Source organism: Chinchilla lanigera, unplaced genomic scaffold, assembly GCF_000276665.1.
Source record: "Chinchilla lanigera isolate Chin_1 unplaced genomic scaffold, ChiLan1.0 scaffold00018, whole genome shotgun sequence".
Lineage (NCBI taxonomy): Eukaryota > Metazoa > Chordata > Mammalia > Rodentia > Chinchillidae > Chinchilla > Chinchilla lanigera.
In genome coordinates, this window is record NW_004955419.1 from 12,861,689 (window position 1) to 12,885,217 (window position 23,529).

At 44.3% G+C, this 23,529-nt stretch overlaps 1 protein-coding gene across 1 annotated transcript; it reads left to right on the top strand.

Annotated features, from left to right (window-relative positions):
- The first annotated feature begins 1,928 nt into the window (after positions 1 to 1,928).
- On the top strand, positions 1,929 to 22,810 carry Tnfsf15 (tumor necrosis factor (ligand) superfamily, member 15). The gene is made up of 5 exons (XM_005382621.1): positions 1,929 to 1,986; positions 2,194 to 2,580; positions 12,385 to 12,427; positions 13,477 to 13,524; positions 17,375 to 22,810. The coding sequence occupies exons 2-5, from the start codon at positions 2,347 to 2,349 to the stop codon at positions 17,827 to 17,829; spliced, it is 780 nt and encodes a 259-aa protein (XP_005382678.1). The 5' UTR covers positions 1,929 to 1,986; positions 2,194 to 2,346; the 3' UTR covers positions 17,830 to 22,810.
- Positions 22,811 to 23,529: the final 719 nt, after the last annotated feature.

Genomic DNA, 23,529 nt, shown 5'->3' on the forward strand with positions numbered 1-23,529 from the left:
TTGCACAAAACCTACTCATGAGTATTATAACCATTTTATTTGTGATAAACTCAAAACTGGAAATAGCCCAAATATCCTTCATTGTGTGAACAGTTAAACAAAACTCTGATGCATTTATACCATGGAATATTATTTGGTCATCGAGAGAAATATTAAGTTACAATAGCAAAGATTTAGGCTGTTCTTAAAGAACAGTGCCTCACCACATTTGTTAAAGGAAGCAAGGGTGGCCGACAGATATCAAGGTCATCCTTTGCTGGGATCCTTGAAAATAGGATGCTTAGTTCAGCGATTATTAGTTCTGAGCCTAAAAAGTGACAACTACTACGTTAGGATCGATGGCCACAGGGAAACAGTAGAACTCCCCTCCTGTCCTGCATCCTGCCTAATCTGACAGCCGGAGGGGCAATGACAGAAAGCCAAGCAAGCTCAGTCTAGGATGAAGTGTGCGGTGACAGGAGAGGGATAGAAATTTGCCGGAGCATAAAGATGAGCATCTTGCCGCTGCAGAAGTGGGGTGCAAGCAAGTTTTCTGCACACAGTCAAGGAAGAGGGAAGCATGGAGATATGAGAGACCGGAAACTTCCACAGCAGAGGAAGCAGCGGGTACGAAGTCCAGTTGGTCCATGGTGGATTCAGGAGACTGCAGCCTGGGAGAGCAGGAAGAGAGGCGGCCAGGCCTTGGGGACGGTAATGGTGAGGAAAGGTGGGGCCAGGAAAGCCCTTATCCTGTGGTCTGGAGGGTGTGGGCTTAGAGGTAAGCAGAAGCAGCCACTGAATGGAAGCTCTACAGAGTTTGTCTCTGCCACATGCCACAAGCCGGTCCCTAAGCCTTCCGATTTCTGTAGCCCACCTGGGCTCAGAAGCTGCTTCCCTCCACTGGTCTCTCTTATCTAAGCTCCGGGCCTAGTCCTAACACCAAGTCTTTCTTTCCCTTAACGCCCTCACCAGAGGAATTAGCTTCTCCTGGGTAAGAGATCTGTGTATGCACCAAATGGCAGCACATGCAGTGTGACGTGACAGCCACGAGGCCTCACGGGCAGGCTGCCAGAGCCCTAAGCCTCGCCTTGTCACTGACTGTATATGATTGGGTTGCCTCATCAGCAAAATGGGAATAATAACATTGCTACCTGAAAACGTCATTGAATGATGTCATGAACACAGTTTACTTCCAGCAGTCACTGGCACAAAGTAAGTGCCTCGTAACTTTTACCCTTTATTGCATGACATGGCCCCCGCACACAGCCAGCACGGGCAGGGCAGCAAGACGTATCACTGATGCTCACTTAACTTCAGACTCATCGGGACATAGGCGTCAATGTTCTCATACACACACACACACACAGTGATACTCACCTCTTATTACCACCTCATACTCTCTGCTTAGACTGTTGTCAATACAGGCTAGAAATACTCTTTCCTCTCACAGGTACCTGTGTGTGGCTGAGGTCAGAACCCCAAACCATGCCTTAGGAGGAGAAGGTTGACTCCCAGCTCCTCTCTCTGAATCCCTGGATAACCTCGGCCAAGTGCCTTCACCTTCCGGAAAGTCAGTATTCCCAGCTGGACAATGGGAATGAATTGCTATCAGGCACAAAAAGATGAAGGGACCTGGAGGGGTGGCACATGCGTGTCATCCCAGCCTGCTGAGAGGCTAACGCAGGAGGATCAAAATTCCAGCCCAGCCTGGAAAATGTACTGACTTAGCTTATCTCAAAATAAAAAATTGTGAAAAGGCTGGGGATGTAGCTCAGTGCCAAAGTCCTGAATTCAGTTGCTGGAAAACAGAGGGAGAGACAGACAAGAGAGACAGAGACAGAGACAGAGGGAGAACTTGGCACATTGGAAGTGATGATGCAATCACGACAACGCCCATCTCTCTGTCCACAAGATACACACCTCCCCTGCCCTCACTTTCACTTCCAGAAGCAGCACACGCACATCCCTGGGCTGGCACAGCCAGCAGGGCTCCAGGGCTAGCAACAGGTATATCTTCATTTGCCCCTCCCACTGCCTTGAGGAATTCTTTTTCTCCTCCTCCAGGGACTTTCCTAACTTCCTTCTGTAAACGAAGGAAGGAGCACATGAATAGACTGTGTATAAATATGCTTGGGAAAGCTTTCTTCTCTCCTTCTTCTTCTTCTTCTTTTTTTTTTTTTTTTCCTCTTAAACCAAACTTGGTTTCTGTTGTAGGCGGTGCATTCCCTACCAAGGGCAGGGCCAGGCGAAGAGGGAAAGGGGAGGAGAAGGCAGAGTGATTAACTCGCCCACTGTGGGAGCTTCTCCCCTATTTAATGGGGATCTCTGAAGAGGCCAGGTCAGAGGCAGCTCCAGGACAGCAGGAGCATGGCAGACCTGGAGCTGGGCTTTGGGGAAGCAACCAGCATGGAAATGCTGTCTACGGAGAGCTGCAGCCACAGTGGGCCCACGGCCAGAGCCCGGCTGGGAGCCAGGAACAAGGGCATGCGCTGCCTTCTCACCTGCTGCCTGGTGTCGCTCCCCATCCTCACGGCACTCACAACCTACCTGCTGGTCAGTCAGCTCTGGGTCCAAGGCGAGGACTGTGTTCAGTTCCAGCAGGTAAGCAGCTCTACTTCAGCTGAGTACCCTCGGACTGTGGCAGCCACAGCACTTGCTCCGGCTTTGCACTGGGTTCTCCTCAGTGTTTCCATGTTTGCAGGGAATGAATTGTCCTTTCTTACTGTGATATGGGAATAACTTCTAACTGCGTTTTGAGAGAATTCTAATCCTAGTATACTGATATACTCATTATTTGGGGACATTCCTTTTCTTTTATAAAAGCTTTTAAATTATGTAACTGACGCATGGAATTGAAAAAAGTTAGAAGTCAAAGATTTAGAAATGAAAATTATCATTATCCATAGGCCTTTTAAGAGGATACCTATTATTAGCTTGGCATGTACACTTTGATATTATTTTTGTTAAGATTGTTGGTACAATTTAAATATACATAATGGGGGCTGGGGATTTAGCTCAGTGGCACAACACCTGCCTGGCAAGTACAAGGTCATGAGTTTGATTCCTGGTACTGGAGGAAAAACAAAAAAATATGTATATATACATATGGATCACATTCACCACAGGGAATTTGTACCCTAACATGATATATCTTGATTTCTATTTTTTTTGCATTTCCCTCCCCACATTTCAACCCCTGTTCCCCTCCTTATTTAAAAGATTTGTTTCCATCTCATCCTTCTTAAAGGAAGGATAAACTCATTTTACTTTCATAATATATTGTGATTTTATCTATATATTTGTAAATTCACAGCAGTATGGTGATATGGATACCTATTATATTCCTATAGGTATGTGCTATAATTTATTTACCCAATTGCCTTTCTTTAGTTTAGAAATATTAGTTTTCCTTTTCCTTCAATTTTTATTTTTTTATTAATGCATGTTTGCAGTACATAATGATTGCATGCCTTGCAGGGAGTTGGAGCGTGTATATTACACATCTTAATTCTTTTGGAAATATTAGCTTTCAATAGTCCATAAAGAACCATCCGCTTGATTGTCTAACTCTCAGATCTCTCTGAGGGCTGGGAAGAGGTTAGTCAAAAAAAAAGGTAGAGTCCATGGAAACCAATGGTGAGGGTGTCAAGGAGAAAACTTATAATTTAGGACTAGAAACATCAAAAAAGGACCTAAAAGCCTAAAATAACAGTTATTTAAGTGACTTTAAAACAAATGCTCCTGCATACTTCTGACTGAATTTCAGTCCAAAATATTACATTCTAAAGGAGAAAATAATTGGTTTCATCGGGAAGCAGGACTGTAAGCAGTCCCAGCCAGCTCCCAAGAAGTGGGAAAGTGCGGCTGATGTGTGACTCTCGTGGCCCCATTAAGGCCCACAGGCAGACAGCTGCGATCTTGGCCATGGGCCATTGCTCATAATATGTAGAAATATGCGCACAACCCGGAAATGCCGCTGATGTGAGAGGTGAATCCACGGGGCCACCCGCAGCTGGCTCCTGGGAGAAGGAGGTTGTCACGTGGAGACACTGTCCCTCTTCTGGCAGAAGGAGACAGTTGTTCTTGGCTGAGGCACGGAGGAACCTCCAGCAGCCTGTGCACTCCTGGGTTCTGAAGAGAACCCCGAAATGTAATGGGATCTCCAGGGTGATGTCTGAGATTCCCCCAGGCTAGCAAAAGATGGTAAAGGTCTTTGTCTATTTAGAGGACCATGGCATAGATGCCGCAGTCTAAGGAGGGGAGATGTCATTAGACAGGAAGTTTGAGTGTCTTTATGGCGCTCCAAAGTCTGTCCTCATGCCGAACCAACTCACGTGCTTGAGGAATGCACAGGCTAATACCACACACCTACTGTAGGGAAACCACCTTCCCCATGAGGGGACATGTGGAAACATCTGGGACTGTCCTTTGACCAGGCTGTGGAACTCTTAGTGCGTCAGAAGAGAAAGACAGAGAAACAGAGGTGAAGTGCGGCTGGGGCGTGGATAGCAATCAAGATCCTGAAAAGAAGCAGCTGGCCACTCAAGAAGAGCACATAAAGGAGAAAAACAACTAAGAGAGGGAATGGGATTTGAAGAACAGCTTGTTCTTTGAGATGCACAAACTACATCTTCCAGCAAAACACTGGAAACATCGAGGGGTAGGAGCAGGAAGCCAGCTACTGACGACCCCTGGGCGTGAGGGGCCAGTGCCATCTCTGAGGACCCCAGGGAGAACAGGAGCCTGGAGCCAGGCCACAAAGGAGCCAGGGAAAGCACGGCCCAGAGGTCAGTCATGCCAGGCAGAGCAGGGCCAAGAAGGGCAGAGAGTGGATCTAGAGAGATGTACTGGCGTGAGGGAGAGACATTCAAAATGGAAAACCAGGGACTGGGGATTTAGCTCAGTGGCACAGCGCCTGCCTGGCAAGCGTGAGGTCGTGAGTTCAATTCCTGGTACCGGAAAAAAAAAAAAAAAAAATGGAAAACCAGGTGGCCATGGTGGTATGTACCTGTTATCCCAGCACTCTGGGATGCTGAAACAGAAGGAGCACAAGTTCAAACCCAACCTGGGCAATTTAGTGGCTTAGTGAAACAGTCTCAAAATTAAAAATTTTTTAAAAGCCTGGGGATGTAGCTCAGTGTGAAGGCCTTGGGTTTCATCCCAGAATCTGGCTTTTAGATACTTCTGGCCATGTGAAAATAGGCTTGTGACTTCTCTTCTTTGGGCCTGTTTCATTTTCCACTAAAAGTGGGCATTAATATCAACTCGTGGCAGTTTCCATAAGGTCTGTGCAGGGGTACTGTGTACGTTCGGAACATGGGAAAGCCACTGGGAGGAGGTCACCACTCTGTGCCTTGCGCCACCAGACAACTACCAAGAGGACCCATCGGGAACTTCAGGGAGCTTCAGGTCTGATGCATGAAACAGATAAGGAAATAGCTATTTCAGTGTAAAGGTACTGGGGAGTTCCATTGTTCTCCTAGCCCAGCCATGGAGGTAGGGATGGTTCATGGAAGATTCCCCAGAGGAGGGAAGGAAGGTACCTGTGGCAAGAAGGCTGTACCTGAGATCCAATCAAAAAACCCCACTACAGATAAAGCCAGTCAGATGATCACAGATCGCTGAACGAATCCACCCTGTGCCCATTTTTGTGAACAGGAAAACTGAGGCTCAGAAAGCTAAAAAGGTTTGTCCAAGCTTATACCTCTATTCAGTAGCAGAACCAATATCTGAAATCATGCTGTCTGACCCCTGCTAGGTTGCCACTGCCACACTAGAGGAAGAATGGTATTAGCCACACCATGCAGAGAAGCTTTCACGGCCATTCTCAGCACCTCCTGCCAGCCCCTGCGTGGAGTTTTCCATCCCAAATCTATGTCAACCTCCAAATCACGTGCCCATGACTCCTGTCCTGAAGGGAGTCAGAGAGGTCATGTCTTCCTAGAAAGGAAAATGAGGATCAAAGAGGTAGCTGGGCCAGTTCATGTTACAAAAATTTAGTTTAAATCAAAATCTTTCAGCTTAGAAACTCTTTCCACAAAGCGATTAAGAGAAATAAAACGCTTCTGTTGTTGAATAAATTTTAAGCCAAGATGTGATGTGCATCACAGGCTATCTGTTAGGTGGTTGGGAAGACAGGAAGAAATCACCTTCTTCTGCAGGCAGCCAGACTCCACTCATTATTGAATATTTTCACACTTGTAGGGAGGATATTAAGCAGATTTGCATCTTGGAAAGATCGTAGGTCAAAAGCTCGTTCTCAGTCTGAATCCTGGTCTTGCTACTGCTTAACACATTACCTAATCTCCTGGAGCCTCGGTTTCTTTACATAGAAAATGGGAACAATTCAAAATAAAGCATTGAGGACAACTGGCAGAGAGGCGAGGATTAATAAATGGTAGCAATATTCATCGTTACAACCAGGAATTTCCTTACTTGAGGAAGTTATGTCACAGACAGCTTCGCCCACTCTGGAATCTGCCATCACCAAGCCAGAGGGCAGGTTTGGATTCTGTAGTTGATTATTTTTTGGCTCTGATATTTCCAAGCTGTTTCCATGCCTCTTTTCCCACCCAATCCTGCCCCACTACCGCTCCCCACCCCCACCCTTATCCTTTCCCACCCAATCCTGCCCCACTACCGCTCCCCACCCCCACCCTTATCCTTTCCCCTGGCCTCAGTCTGGGCATCTTTGGGCTCATCAGGGACTTCCACTGCTCCCAGGATGGATCCAGCAGGCTCCACTCTGGCCTAACAGTGCCCTGAAACCAGGTCTCTACTTTCCTGGAGCATGGCAGAAAATATCTCAAGTCTCCCCAGACGGACCAGGGCTCACTGATGTTGGGACTACCAGCCTGGCACATCATGGGCACCCAGTCCTGTGCAGTGAATTGTTAGGGATGCCTTCAGAGGGCCTCCTGCCCAGAGCTACACCCCTGCCATCTCCTTCCCTTCCAGGTCCTGTTTCTAGAATTATTATCATACGCTTACCTCACATGCTCCTTGGTTCCCTCCTATCTCACTTCCACCCTTCGCTAAAAGTCCCTGCAAATCTCCTCACCTTTATTTGCCAAACTCCTCTTCCTCCTATAAGTGTCTCTGAGAGCCCCCTGGTCTCTACCCAGGCAAACAGGACCGCACGGAGATGACAGCTCAGGCTTCGGAGTCACACAGACTCAGGGAAAATCACCACCACACAGCTCTGCCCTCCTAATTACTTATTATACAGCAGGTACCTCACACTCAAATCTTCTATATTTAAGGCTTAGAGAAATCACACCTATCAAGTGCTTAGTAAGACATCCAGCATACGGCAATGTGTAATACATGTTCGCTCTTTTTCCTGCCCACATCCTCTCATTTAAACCTTGAAATTACACAATAAGTGAGTGCTACTATTATCTCCATCTTAGAGAGGATGAGAGTAGAGGTTAGAGAAATTATCAGTGTGCCCAAAGTCGTACAGGTAAGGAATGTGGCACTGAGATTCAAATCCACCATACATATTCCTCCTAATGATTCACACATCTGCCTGCCTAACAGAGGATTCACCTCTTGAGATGATCAGGACTTAACATTGAAAAGCCTATCACATAGTAAATGCTCAGTAAATACCAGTACTCTTCCTTCCTCCAAGGGCAGCTTGCTGTGGCTGTCTCACAGAAGGCACTCAAGTGTTTTCTGGATGGAGGGATGGATAAAGGGATGGGCAAAGTAATGGATCTCCTTGAGCGTTAGATTCACTGCCTCTGGAAGAGGCATATTAGTGAACTTTCTTCATGCTCTGCAGGGAGAATTCTGCCAGGCGTCCAGAAAGCTGCTGCCAAAGGGTAGGTCTTCAGCAGACCCCATCTCCTTGCCTGCTCCACTTTGAGTGAGCCTTTTTATCTCACTCAAGTTCTTTTCTTTTGAGGAAAGAAAATAATGATAATCCTTTTCAGTGCTGTCTGCAAGAAACAGACAGTTGAGCTAAAAGTACAGTCCAACTTGTGAGCCCTTGATTCCTCCACAGAGTGCCCCTGTTGTAGCCTGAGGAAGCCCCAGCACACCCGGGAGGGGAACAGACTCATTGAGAGCAAATGGCAGCTGACAGCAAAGGGCAGGGAAGCCAGAGATAGGGTAGCGGAGGCACTGCAGAGTGCAAAGGAGGAAAGGAGAGCCAGCTGAGGGTACGGACCCCAGACACGCACAGCAGCTCCTTAACCAGACCCAGAAACCAAAAGCAACAATAAGCTGAGGGTTTGAAAGGGGGTGGAAGCAGACTAACACCTATTCCCAGAACACTTTTCCGTTCTGGAAGAACAAGAGGCCAACAGCAAACTATGGACTTAGGGAGTCTAAGGAAAGTCTGTCTTTGGGGAAAGACGGAAGCCATCAGAGCTTCTGAAGGATCCTCAAATCTTCTATTTGAGGTTCTTCCCTTTACAACTGAAGTTACAAGACCAAAGAGAGGGGTGTGCAGAACCAACCAAAGCACATACACATACTCACTTTATGTGTATGGTCTTTCCAAGCCAGCTTAATAGTCATGTGAGGAAAGAATTATGGTGAGCTCTTATTGATAAGGAAACAGTGTCACAGGTGTTAGCTGACATTCCCAAATCAGGGCATCAGGAAATAACAGAGCAGGGATATCCAAATTTGCGAGGCTGAAAACACCAGCAGCTTTATTCTGCGCCATCCTGAGTGTGGCATGGACAGCCCTATGCAGAGCTCCTGCGAGAAGGGTGAAATGAAATAACCTCAGAATATATTTCCAGGTTGAATTTATGTTTATGAAAAGAACAAGCAGGGAGAAGGCCAAGGCAACGACAAAGAGGCAGAATGTCTGCATATTTCTCCTAGAAGGGCAGGAGGATGTTGTAGATCATAAAACATTTATGCTTTTGCGATTGCAGCATTTATGACAGCAAGAATTGAATATCTCTTCCTGTTCGTGGATAGACAGAGGGAGTGGCTGCAGAATATGGGAGGAAAGGTTAAGTGAAACATTAATTAAAATGTACTTAAGTGGTCTGGGAAAATTCCAGGATGTCTCCAAGAACATCTCATTTCAAGCTCATTCATTTGCTCTGATCTCTGTTAATGTTTATGGAGCTCGTGATATGCACCAGGATCTGTACTCAGTCCAAAGGTTCAGATTCCAGGCCCTCTGATTATCTTTGACTTTGAGCAGGTGCTTAACCTCTGCAGACTATGCAAAGGTGATGCCAACCCTCCCCCCACACACACACACACCCTTGGACATAGCTGAAGTATGAAATGGAGATCACACATCATGGCTCAGTGCAGGACCTAGCACCTATGAAGCACTCAGCTAGATAGCCATTGCCTCCTTCTGTCCACCTCTTCTTCTTCCCAGTTTGAAGGACTGAGTAATTCCACAAATGACCATAGTAATAGGGCATGGTCAGTTTTAGTCATGGACCACCAGTCAACATAAAAAAGAAAGAAAATCAAATAACAGTGAAAGTTCCCTGACCTATAGGAAGGAAGGGGGCGGGGAAGAAGATGTTCTACTTTATGTTGCTAGAGTACACACAAGTGGTCACAGGCATCTCAGCTCCAACTGAGATGTGTGCCCCTGGGCACACCCAACTGCCTCTTCCTACTCTGGCTCCTGGCCCGGTCTTGCAACTCTCAGTGAACATCTACGGCTATGTTCCAGGATGAAGGCCTTTGGAGGCCCTAGTACTAAAAGATTATGCTCGCCCCTTCTATATACTTACAATATTTTCATATAAACAAAAATATCTCTTTCCTAAATCTCTGGATTAATTCTCTTGGAAAACCCCACCTTCGGTTTTCTGCCTTAGCAAAGGGCCGATTCCTTTGTCAGCTCTGTGAATAGCAATCAGGCAACAGGCCAGAGAGTATGCTCACATGAGGACTGCTTCTCCATGCCTTAAGCCTATCAAAGTTATTGTGCTGTACAAGTGGGTTTAGATATTTCAAGGACCATGGTACTCATGCCCCTACACTAAGTGCACACAACGTACTTGTAGCAGAAGACCTCAGTTTTCTTGATGCCCCCCTGTTCTGTTGGGGTTTCTCACTCTTGCACAAGCTATTGGCCTTGTCTGAAAGAGTCATTACCTCTTTTAGCATTTGGCAAATATCTGCAGGAACTGTAAGCTTCAATTCAGGGTGATTTCCCTGGATTCTCCCACTTCTGGGCCAGGTCTCTGTTTTCTGAACTTTGGGCTTGCTATCACCGTACACGGAATTGTGGGTATTTAGCTTCTATTTCATCAGATGAGGAACTTGTCCAAAAGCTGGGGGGTACAGTAGGTTAGAGCTTGGGATTCTGTAGTCACCTAGCCTGAGTTAAAATCCTACGCCTCCACTTTCCAGGTGTAGAACATTAAGCAGGTTGTTTGTCCACTCCAACCCCTATTGCCAGTATAGAAATATAAATAGCATCCCTTACATACTGTCCTGAAGCTGAAGGAAATGATGCCTCTGAAGGGCTTAGCATAGCACAGTGTCACTACTCATTCATTAAATAGTAGCTACACCTTCTGCATTTTTAAGTCCCTTGAATCATGCACTGTGGTTGCCTGTTACGGCTGGGAACACAGAAGGTCCAAGAGGAGTAAATAGTGGATAGCAAAACTGAGGTGGTAAATTGGGACCGCGAATGTCAAGACAAGACAGAACTGTGTTTTGAAGGCCACAGGAGCTGTTGAAGGCCTCTGAGCAGAGCTGTGTCTTGATAAAATGATGTTTTAGGAAAAGCACTCAGAAGCAGGCAGGAGAGAGATGAGAGGAAGGGAGGGACCGGAGGGATGGAGACCTGCCGGAAGTTGTTAGCCAAATCCAGGAGAGCTGTGCACAAAGCCTGGCTTGGATGCACAAATGAGAGAACTGTAACATAGAAATGATAGACCTGGAGTTTTGTCACTCCCCCGCCCCCGCCGCCCTCCCCGGTACTGGGAACTGAACTCACGACCTCATGCTTGCCAGGCAGGCGCTGTGCCACTGAGCTAAATCCCCAGCCCTAGACCTGGAGTTTGTGGGAGAAGAAGGAAGCACATGTCAGGTCTGGGAACCGAAGGGAAGCCAGAGCCAGGCAGTGAAAGATTTAGGAACCACATAGAAAAGAGCTAGAAAAACACTAAAGTCAGTTAATCATTCAAAGACAAGATTTGATTTTCACACCCAAAAGAGCTTCCAGCCAAGGTCAAGTAAGGAAGCCTGAAAGCAAAAAGAGTGGAAGCATGGCTGCTACAGGATCACTGTTATCACAAACCTGCTCTCAAGCTGGCCTCTATGGATGTAGTTACATCTACATGACTGCCCAGAGACATTTACGCACACAACATCACACCACACAGACACGGATACAACGTACACCCTTCTCTGTTGAAAATGTCTATTCCCTCACACTCACACAGGCACACAATCTCACTCACAAACACAGAACACACAAGTATTATAAGATGTAAAATAAATCAATGTTCACGGTGGCGGGAGGATCGCCCATTAGTGGGTGCTCTGTAGTTACAAGAACCAATTCTGAAGACTGGATTGAGACAAAATCATGTTAGAGAAAGTTTTCTTTTTTAAAAAACCTTGTAAAATGTAAGTAGGTGATATTATTCCCAAGAAAACAATCACGGTTTTTCCCCCAACCTTCATGAATTGTGGCTCTGTCATTTCCCAAGTGTTATTTGCACTGACTCATCCATTTGCTGATTTAACCCTAAAATCATTTAGGGTGGGGAATACTATTTCCCATTTTACAAATGGGGACACCAAAGCTCGGAAAGGAAAAGTATCTTTCTCAAAATGGTATTGTTCATAAACAATGGAACCACAGTTCAGTGAGGGACTGTCTGCCACCAGGGCAGTTACTTTTCTACTGTACTGTCTCATGGTATCTGAAATGACTCCCCACCTGGGATTACAAGGAAGCTGATGATAAGGGGAGCATGGTCATTAGTTCTTTTTCTGTATTATTTTGTAAAGATAGTTACAATTTTCAAATTTTAATGGTGAAAAGAAAATAAAGCGAGTACCATTATTTCTTCAAGTAAGCAATGAGAAGACACCAAGGTCCCCTCGACTAGAATAGGAAAAGCACTGAGGACAGAACTTCGAAGCTCAGATTCAGACTCAAGCATTAGAGAGAGAAAGGCTGGGAAGGGGAGTCCTTGAAGAAGGATGTGGACAGCTGAAGTGCAAGAAAAGGCAGTCAGAAGCAGGCAGGAGATGGACGAGAGAGGAGAGACCAGAGGTGTGGGGACCTGTTGTTGGACCAAAATATTCTTATGCTGTTTTCCCCATGGCAGAGGACTCAGGCTGATAGCAGCATCGTAATCTTACCTGTGTTATAAGGAGCTGGGTAGCTGCTGCGTGGCACCACAGGTGGTCTAAATTATATTCTTTTTTTTTCCTCCACAGATTGTAAGTGAACAGAGGTTTGGACCTGCACATCAGCGAGCTTGTAAGTGTGTTTATGTTTGATGCTTTTATTATGAGGAACAAGAACATTTCTAATAGTTGTGGTATGTAGGAGTTTTGGAGATGGACCTTAACATCCCTTAGGCTAAGGGACATAAACTTAGAATACTTAAGGCTTCTCCCTCATCACAAAGAAGGTAAACCGAGGCCATGACCCAATGCAGGGCCTGGAGCTGATGCTCTGGATTTCACTAGCAATGTGACCTTTGGATAAATGTGTTACCTGTCTCTATCTGCATTTAGTCACCTCTAAAAGTGGTTATAATAGTATTTCCTTGATAGAGTCAGTGTGAATTAAATTAGTTAATTCCCATAAGGGGATGAGAACAATGCCCAGCACATCCAAAGGACACGATGGCTTTTGTTTTCTTAAATGGGTTGTCAACATTCAACATCATCGTCCTCACTGCAGTTAGAACACACTCAGTGTTCTCACATTACCGTGTTTGAGAGCCAAAGGGAAACTCCAGGGTATTTCAAGAGCTAATGCAGGAACAACAGCCCGAGAAGGTAAAAGACTTGCCAAGTTCATGTAGCTGCAGAATGAACTCACCCACTCAGGATCCCATTTCTCTGTACCTCTTAGTAAGTGTAGTTAAAGGGACCAGGCGGAAGGCAAAGGCCAGTTATCTCTCATGGGAGCAGCTTGCACAAAGGGGCAGCAAGTTGTCCCTCGCTGAGCACTGACCATGTGCAGGGGTCCTGTTGAGCACTCTTCAGCCATGCTGGGGTTGTCGTGCCCATCTTAGAGATGAGAAAACAGACTCTCGGGCCACATGACCTGCCCCAAGTCAGGGGCCAAGACTCATTTGTACTCAGCTGAACAGGACTCTTTCTTTGGAGTTGCCCCTGTCCCCAGCGGTGCTTACTACAAGGCACCACATGCCAACCCAAAACCCGAAAGGAGGGAAACTGGACCAAACTGCAGGAGATCAATGTCTGCCTCCCGTCACAGTGCCGGGCAGCTCCCAAAGTGCTGTCCTCATCCAGCCACCCTTTGACTCATGCAAGCTCATTTCTCCTTTCTTGCAGACACATCACTCAGAGGTGACAGAGACAAGCCGAGGGCACACCTGACCGGTAAGCTCCTCTGTGTTTTCTAGGTGACCACTGGCCGTGGTTCTCAAGTTGCTTTCCACACATTCACCAGAAATGGCAGTTCAGAACTGGCAATGTAAGAACCACTGCCCTTGGTGGCAGACTTCTCTCAGTCAATGGCTTCCCAAAGTCTTCTGCCTCTAGGTCTGTGGGCACTTTCTTTCCAGCTAAATCAGCTTTCAATCTTTCTCTCCTGTCTCTCTCTTGCTTTCACACACCCATTCGGAAATGACTTCCCTTGGCCTGTGAGTTTCAGGTAATTCTGGGTCTGGTCAGAGATGTAAAGGCCCCTTGCTGCCAATTTATCCAGTCCATCTGGGCCCCAATCAAGATGATGTCATTGGACATTTGTGCTCAGGAAGGTGTTTCTAAAGAATTTCCACTGTGCAGGTATTAAGAGGAATCTCTCGATGTCACCAGTTTCCCAGGTCTCACGTGGAAATTCCAGGTGTCTAACACCAGATACTCTAGAAAATAGAGCAAAACGAGGGCAAAAGTGTGTATGTTAAAACTCACTGAGAAACTGGAGAGTTTGGAGGCAAGCAGGGGAATACCCTTGGGGCCCAAGATATTTGTATTAGTGTCTGACCGATTGTTTGAATTGTTTACAGTGAGTCCTGAGTCAACTTTAAGACCAGGGGGATGCCAAGTCGTTATCACTTCCTCTTGGCTAAAATGGGAGAAATTGAACAGGACAGGGAGGAAAACCCTTAGAACTGCCTGAGTATGGAGATGTCACCCCTCTTCCAAAGAACAAGAGACAGAAACTGAGGAGGAAGTCCATCTGCTACTGAGGTCCAATAGTGTCAAGCACTGTAGTAGGCATTTTACCTCTACTGTATCATTTAAATCTGCATGTAAGTCCAGTGAAATAGGAATAGTTGTTTCCATTCTCAGATGTGGAAACTGAGGTTTGAGTAACTAAATCTGTATATCCTGAGTCAGATGATTAGGAAGTGGAACCGTTTGAGCTGGCCTCTTGGAAAGTGCAGTTTTCATTGCAACACACTTCCCATCTGTGCTCCTGCTAACTGCGCTGTTGACATAACTAACTGCACATCAATGCAGTAGAGCTTGCCTTGTCCAGAGATATGAATTTTGTTTCTGAATCATTTAAGGACTTTTTAAAAATTATTTCATCACCTGGAAAGAATGACTAATGCTAATAAAAATCAGAGATTAATAAGAATTTTTCATGTGAGTTTGCAAACCGGTACCAAAGCTTTCCAGGGGTCATGTTGTGTGGGGGCCAAAATAGTCCACACACATCTGCGACAAGTGCCATAGTTGCAAAATAAGCTCTACTCCAGCCAGAAATGGGAAAGACACTTTAGAAAATCCAGGAACTAGATTTCAGGTCACTTACTGGGTGTGCAAGTTAGTAAATGGTTTCTCACATCATAACCTACCGCCAAACTGTGGTGTCGGCACCTCATAGTGATGGCTGTGGGTTTCAAAAGTAGTTATAGGAAATCAAGTTGTTTTTATTTCTCCTGCAAAGTATTCATTTCATCACAGATTATCTTATTTCAAATCAGTGGTTTGAATCATGTTTGATTATACTCATTTTCTTCTGCTAGGATATATTTCATAAAAACATTCATTAATATGTTCTATATAAGATATACTCACGATTAAGCAAACATAAGAACACAGTAAAAGATACAAAATAAAATAGGCTTATTTTCTAATCTGTCAAAATGAAAGATGCTGATTTATTTGGGGGAAATTGAATGTAATCATATCCAACCATTGTGATAAAAATCTCCCTGTCTGTTCCATTCACTTTATCTTGAAAATGAGACCCTGAAAGAACTTCATTACCAGCTTATAGACAAGAGACTGAGGGTAAGAGAAGAAAATAAACCTACACAGTTGCAGTATCAGAGTTGGCAGTGGGCCCATGTGGCCCAAAGACCAGATCCCTCTCATTCCACAAGTCAACCGCATTGACTTATACAGTATTTTGGCCCTGTAAATGTGGAAGAAGAATATCCAAAGTGTTTTAAGGCTCTGGTTCCAACATGTTTTGCCAAATGATTCTTTATTAGTCACTGTACACTGCGGATCGCAGCATTGGAATGTGTTGACAGGGAACATCTAACTCTCTGAAATGTCGTCTTTGGTGCACAGTACATCTGAAACAAAAGGCTAGTAAAAGTGAATGTAGTTTAGAGGATATTCTTGGAGTCAGGGATTTGATGTAGCATTAGCTTACCACATCTTCTAATCCTTTCCACAGGTATTAGCTCTGTTTTCCTTAAGGAAAGTGTATTAAACAGCATTCTTGTCCCTGAGGCAAATATCCAGCACTCACAATCTAAAGGACAAAAGGTTTAATTTGGCATAGGGTCACAAAGATTTCAATCCACAGTCATTAGGCTCCAAAGCAAAAACATGGCAGAAGGGTGTGGTGGAACAGATCTGCTTAGCTCATGGCAGTCAGGAAGCAGAGGAGGAGAACAGTGTCAGAGCAGAAAGGGCAAGGAACCAGATACAGACCCCAAAGCCACTCTTCCATGACCCACCCAGACAGGCCTAGAAGCGTGTTCCACCAATTCCTAGGGTGGGTCCCAAAGCCAACCAAACTGAGCTGCATGCTTATGCCACACCCAGACATATCAAATAAAGAACAACACAGACTTAGGAAGGAAAGACCCTATGCAAAAGGATTACTACCAGAAGGAGGGGAGGGCAGAGGAGAGAAGAGATGTTAGTCATCTTAGTACCCATGAGGAATTGGTTCCAGGGCCCCTGCAGACACCCACATCTAGAATGTTCAAATCTTTTTTGTAAGATGACTTAGTATTCACATGCAACTGACCTGTATCTTCTCTCACGCTTTAAATCACCCCGGGTGACATTTACTACCTAATGAAGTAGAAAGGCCATGAAAATGGTTGTTACATTGTGCTGTTTAGGAAATAATGAAAAGAAAAAAGTCTATATACTATCAGTATAGAGATAGATTTTTGCCAGTATTTTCCATCCTTAGTTTGTTGCGTCTCTAAATGTGGAACCAAGGATAGGGAGAGCAGGCTGTACTGTGCTAGGGGAGGGGACCACAGCCCTAGGAAGAACACTCTGAAACTAAAGTCAGCCTTGTTCTCAAACGTTAGGCTAAAAAGGGTTTTCATATATGTAAAGAGGGTGTTAAACAAAGCTAGAAAGCACCAGATGTGGGGACATGGAAGGAGAGGTGACATGACTGGGTCAGAGAAGGTTCGATTCTGAGGCCAGCCTAGTCTAGGAAGGGGCCGTAGGCAGCTCAGGCTGAAAGTAGGACAAAGTCCAGGGCCTGGAGGAAGGAGAGAGGCTTCACTAAGTTTTGGTCAACTAATATTTTGTCCCAGTTGGTCAAAGAGGATGGAACAGTCATGCTCATCACACACGCAGTGAAGAATGCGCCTTGTCATCAGTAAGCAAAGAGGCATCCATGAGCTAATCAGTTGTGTACGGAAACCACTCTTTGCAGTAAGTGGACTTCTAGAACACAGAGGCCTGAGGGGCAGTTCTTAATTTTTATTCTTTCCAGGATCACAGGAGTCAGGTAAAATGCAAAAGTGTCACATCAGGAAATTCAGCCTCAGAGAGGTAAAGTCATTTTCCCCAGGACACCTGCTCAAGACACCTTTCCTGCTCCTCAAACAAACCTGCACATCCCCTCCCACACAAACCTGTACATCCCCTCCCCTCATTCCTCCCCAAGCACCTGTTAGCTGTTAGTCATATTTAACCCTTTTCTTCTTCTTTGAGATTAGCACAAGACTCTTTTTAGCAAAGTCGAAAGGTTCTGACTCGAACTCATGAAACCTCTCCCTTGTATTTGCAGTTGTGAGACAAACTCCTACACAGCACCTGAAAAATCAGTTTCCGGCTCTGCACTGGGAACATGAACTAGGCCTGGCCTTCACCAAGAACCGGATGAACTACACCAACAAATTCCTGGTCATCCCCGAGTCAGGAGACTACTTTGTTTACTCCCAGATCACATTCCGTGGAACCACCTCCGAGTGTGGTAACATCAGTCCAGGGAGACAACAGAACAAGCCAGACTCCATCATCGTGGTCATTACCAAGGTAACAGACAGTTACCCCGAGCCCTCTCAGCTGCTCACGGGGACCAAGTCAGTGTGTGAAATAAGCAGCAATTGGTTCCAGCCCCTCTACCTTGGGGCCATGTTCTCCTTACAGGAAGGGGACAAGCTGATGGTGAACGTCAGTGACATCTCTCTGGTGGATTACACAAAAGAAGACAAAACCTTCTTTGGAGCCTTCTTGTTATAAGGGGAAGCCAGAAATTACTGCGTGAAGGAGCCATGACTCCTAGCTTCCAATTTTCTGCATTCGTGTATAGATTATAGCCGTGGGTTTTCTGGATCAGGGGTAGAAGATATTCCACAGGGAGAGTGGTTTAGCTATGAAATATATGGCCCTTAAATTTACACTGTGTATGCCTTCCTGATGAGAATTCTAATTGGGAAAAAAAAGCAGAAGAGAAGACATAGAGTACTGTGGTGGCTCAGAGGAGTGTTGAGTGTCTAAATATTGTCCACCAAATGAATGTATGATCTACTCAGCTCAGGATGTAAAGAACATTCCCACATCTTCCTGTGCCATGCTTGTCACCAGTAATCCAGTTATTATTCAACTTGATCATAAATTTGCTTCAGTTCAGAAACTTCAGACAACATCCAAAGAAAACGCAAGAGAATGGTATAAACCTTCTGGAGGCAAACATCTTTTATCAGTATTTCCATGTACTTCCACGCCTAGCCTAAAAAAATGGAAAGAGCTGATATTTTTCATGAATGTTCTCCAAAAAGGAATGGGTTTTGATACCATATATTGCCTATGAGAAAAGCTGCCTTTCCTTTGATTATGTAAACAGTTGTCAATTTAAGTAAGTGTGAGTTCTATATGCATATCAAAAATATAGCAATGGCATATATTCAGCACACCTTTCTTGGGTACTGATTCTGGATACTAGTTCAACCTAGAGGACACTATGAAGAGCAAAGACGGATTCTACACAGTGTCTATAAAAATTGCTGATGCTTCCTCATTAAATATCAATCAACTTTTGCCAAAGAATAACTTTAAGTCTGAAAAATATTATCATCTGAAACTGCTATTTCTGGCACAGTCCTGGGAAAGCTGTCCAGCAGGTTACTCAGAAAACGTAATAGCAGATTTCTTGTAAGGTAGACTGACTGTACAACAAACCACAGACTTATTTTCTGGGAAGGAAAGAAATGTCAGTCATCAAATCTGGAGCGGTTTCCACTGGTCTGCTTTGAGGTTGGATTTGTGCCTTTATATGCTGAGTGCTATTCAAGCATTTTTCCCTGAAAATATTCAAAGGGATTTGAATGTAAAATTAGCTAATCAACCCAGAGAAGTTCTTCTCCTAAGAAGAGAAACTGGACACTGTGTTGTAGTGGGCTCGTGTCTTCTGGTCAGGAAGATTTTCCTGCACTGCTGTATCAAGGGCAGGAGGGCTGGTTCTGCTCTCCTTACCCGCTATTGGCTGATTTGTAAAACAAGAACCCAACTATTTGTTTCCCAGGATCAAGTGATCTCATTGGAATGAAACAGGTTAACTTTCTGCATTCTGTGTAGTCTGAGAGCAGTTCAGTGTAACGTAGCCAGGTACCTCCAGCACCTTGGTTTCTATCATAAATGCTCCTAGCATGGGAGACCTTACAGATGGATCTGAGGGCAAATTTTCCCCTTAATCACTCTTACTTTGGTTGCCAAGAAACTACAGAGACAGAGAGATATGTGATGTGACTCCTGAACACAGTGACTGGTTAAGTAGTAACTTGTTGACTATCAATTAATACAAATTAACTTCAGGTGCCTTCATTGAGAGGGTGAGACTTGCTGTATTTTCTAACCTCTGCTAGACTCACTCACACTAGGCCTCCTCCTCGCCTTCAGCTTCCCAAAACAGCACGGCACACAGTGAGCGCCCAGGAAAGGGTGTGGTCACCTCCACCTGGTCCTCTCAGATCTTTATAGAGGAAGTGAAGCCTGAAAGAAGGTGGGCAGCCCCAAGATGACTATGGGGAAAGAGCATCCCAAAAAGAGGAATTACCCTTTGCTTAAAGCAGAAAAGAGGTTTCTCATTAACTCCAAAACTACCTTGACAAGAAAATGTTCCCTCAACCCACTCTGAGCAAAATATTTATTGGTAGATCCACAATGCCTCATCCTTCTCTAGCCTGGCTCCAAGATCCCATTAAGAAAATTAAAATGTCCTGTCTACACTGGTCTCCTGGGTGCATGAGAACATCAAGCAACTCAGACATTCAGTAAAGGATTTGCATAGAAGATTCTAGAATAAGCATTCACTTTCTCCACTGAAAGGAGGTCTATGCCAAGGGCCTTCAAACCTCCCACAGGGGATCTGATGGGCTTGGAACACAGAACACAGAAATTTTCCCATATCCTAAGACACTGAAGGCTTAATCCTTCAGTGGGGAAATCCTTACCACATTTTTATTTTGTTGAAAAATGCAGCTCAAGTTTTTACTGCTGGTTTTATTAAAATCTTAAACAATGTACCTTTTCTATTTAGAAAGCTAATGCCAAACATTCCTAAAAGGACTCAAGTCAGAGCTCCAAGGCAGTCACCTCCATAGCAAACATTAGTGCACTACGATTCCTCTAAAAGGGGATAATGAGATGTGTTCAAAGATTTGGGAGAGAGGGAACATGCCTTAGAAAATAGCTCATTTAAACGGGGAGGGGAATGCTTTGCCGGTTAAATGTCTCTCATAAAGCTAAACTCAAATCAATTCCACAAACATTTACTGAGTACCTAATCACCCTGGGGACACAGAAGTAAATTATTTTCTTCTAGACATGTTATTCTAATATCTCCATTATCTGCAGAGCTTTTAATTTATTTTGTTTGTATTAGTTGATCCATCAGCTAACTTCAGGCACACGGATATTCTATTATTGTGAAAATGAGTGCCACTTGATGAAGGAGTGTCATTAACAAAGTGATGTGTATTTACTCTAAGTGTTTTTTAAATAGCTTCTCAAGGACAGTTTTTCATAAGTATAGAAGGGGAAGGAACAAAGACACCACCCTATGGTGGAACCCATTCTGTAAGCTGCATGTAGTGAGAGGTTGTTGCTAGTCTGAAGGGTAGTATTCAACACTCTTGAAAATACTAGACCTTTTAAGGTGAACGGAGACACCTTAAAAAGTATGTGTTTCCTCAACAATGTAGAAAACATGATCAAAATTCATGGGTCACTCACATTTTGCCCTTAGCATGGTTTAGATCTGTGTGGGAAAATAGAATCAAAATAGAATTAATCAGCAGGTTACTAAAAGTTCTGATTTTTTTAAATTAATGCACAACAGGAAAAAAAAAGTGTATCGCTTCATTTCCTGAAACATCTCAGGTTCAGTTCAGGAAGAGGGCATTCCAGAACACTTGGCTTCATTTCAGTCACCCAGGAGGAATTTCCAACTCTATGCTTCTCAATAATCCTTCCGGATGATAAAAGTTCAGCTAGCTCACTCTGCATGAGGGATGGCTGATGCCAGCATTCTCTTGCAAGGTATTTTCTCAAGTGCTTACTCAACGCTGTTTCCATGATTGTGACACTGGGGATTAACTTTTAGGACAGGTCTGTTTATAATCTGTACTTTGCAAAACATATGCTGATGTGTTTTGCCTCCAGATTTCCTGTTCACTTAGAACCGAGGTGCTAGAATTCATTTTCAGCAGAACTTTCTTTCAGTGTACATTATTACCCTGAATATTAATACCATTCATCATATTGGAAACTAGCCCTTTGGAAAATTCAATGAGCCATTAACCCTAGAATTTTGCACTTTGCACCAGTGGTAAGAATATAATTCAGAATAGCCACATTCATGGCTGGCCCCACTACTAATCCTGTGTACAGCTTCCCAAGCTCTGAGATTTACTTCCTCCCATCTTTTCCATCACCCTATTTTAAGAAGAAAGTACCATGTCCGTCTGAATAGAAGTTGCTTGTCTGGGACCATACAATGAGTTAATGGCAGATCTAGAACTGGAATTCTGCCTTCCTCACTCATAATCCTAGACTAGTTAAATTCCCCTCTACTCTTGGTAAATACAATCCAATGTAATAACCGAAGAAAAAATTGAAGAAAGACAGGAATATCCTCCTACACCATGGGGCAATATAGAAGGGGGAGCAGATGTTGCCCAAGTGTCCCCAAAAGAAAGAGCTGGGAATGAAAAGCTTTGGTTCCAGGCCAAGCTTCTCTGGCCTCATACCCAAATGACTTTCTCTCCTCAAGTAGAAGCTCTTCAGGTAGGGATTTCTCCTGCACTGGAGATATTCAAACCTAGAGTTTTGTAGAAGCCATTCTTCCATTTAGGCTGCAGAAGTGACCGAGTCAAAGGATTTGTGAGGTCTTTTCCTAATTGTTGACTGTGTAATCATCTTTTAAGTGACTCATGTGCATTCTATTTGATGAAGAGCCTGGCAGCCTTGTCACCCTCTCAGTGGTTCCCAGTAGCTGTCATTTCTCACCTGTTCAGAGAGTGTCCAACACAAAGTGACTCCGAGATCTTGGCTGATAGAGAAATGTCATGGAATTCAAGCACTGACATTACCTACAGAGTTTATCTAGTCCGAGTTACATCATTTCAAAGATGAAGGAAGTCACGCTTCGAGAGATGACATAAGTGGCCCTAGGCCAGACAGTAGCAAGTTGGAGCACTGAGACCAGAATTCCTATCCCCTGACGCCAAGCCCAGCAGTCTGTCAGCTTCACCCATGAATCATTTGTCTTTGAGCATCTGTCACATAGCAGCACTTAGCCAGATGCTGGAGGTCTGCGAGGGATAATGACAGGCAAGTCCTGCTCTCATGACACAGGCACGCGGGAGGAGAGAGATCTGCACTGTGGAGTAAATAAAGTGGCCGCGTTTAAATGATTTTATTTTTAAAGTCATTAAAATTTGTATTTTCCCCTCTTTGTTTCAGGGGTATAGAGATTGAACAAATGAAGGTGTTTCTGTGACTTTAGTGATAAGCCCCATGTGCTTTTACTGATTTTGTTTTATGTTAAAACGCCACAACCCCAAGGTAAAATGCATATTGTATGTTGTTGGATATGTAATTAACTGGTACACGTCCCGTGGCTTTGGACACTATCCTATGAATTCCAATCTCTGTAAATGAAAGGTTTTATATGTTAATGTATTTCATAGATGTAACTTAATAAACTGGCATTGAAGGCTGACAGAGTTTGTCAATGAAGTCAATTCTTTTTGTGAACCTGTTTGTTTAGTCTTCTACTTTTTTGTTTGTTTGTTTGTTTGTTTGTTTGTTTGTTTTTCTGGTACCAGAAATCGAACTCACGACCTTGCTTTTGCCAGGCAGGTGCTTTGCTGCTGAGCTAAATTCCCAGCCCCATAGGCTTCTAAATTAGGATGAAAGGGAACCCTCTTGGGATTTTAAAAGTATGCCTAGTGCTCTGTGTTCTTGAAAGCAACTGATTTTCACAGCTTATGAATCAAATTGATTGTGAAATACCACAGATTGTGCTACTCTGGTCAAGTGATAGGAAAAGAGGGTAGGGGAGAATTTATTGAGTTCCTTGTATGAATTAGGATACTATAGGTGAGTAGTTTAATCTCATTGTGAATAATCCTAAAGAAGAGAGTGAAATGCCAAAGAGAGTGCAAGAGCCCTGGCTGGAACCAGAATTGGGTCCAGGTGTGTCTCTGGCACTAGATCTTCTGCATCGAATAAAAAAGCCATCAACAGAAATCACAGGAGCAACACATCCATTTCTTTCCACTCTGTAGAACAGCAGCCAGAGCAGGATTGGTGTTCTGTCTACACTCGTTTGAACCACATTAAATTGTCATATCTGAGGATCAAACTAATCACATTTCAGAAGTTTCATTTGTTTGAACCAAATAGCTATAGGTAGAATCAGAAAGGGAATTAGGCTTG

Coding starts and splice junctions, on each gene's coding strand:
- Tnfsf15 (XM_005382621.1), top strand. CDS start 2,347: ATGGCAGACCTGGAGCTGGGCTTTGGGGAAGCAACCAGCATGGAAATG. Junction 2,581..12,384: donor ACTGTGTTCAGTTCCAGCAG/GTAAGCAGCTCT, acceptor TTTCCTCCACAG/ATTGTAAGTGAACAGAGGTT. Junction 12,428..13,476: donor ACCTGCACATCAGCGAGCTT/GTAAGTGTGTTT, acceptor CCTTTCTTGCAG/ACACATCACTCAGAGGTGAC.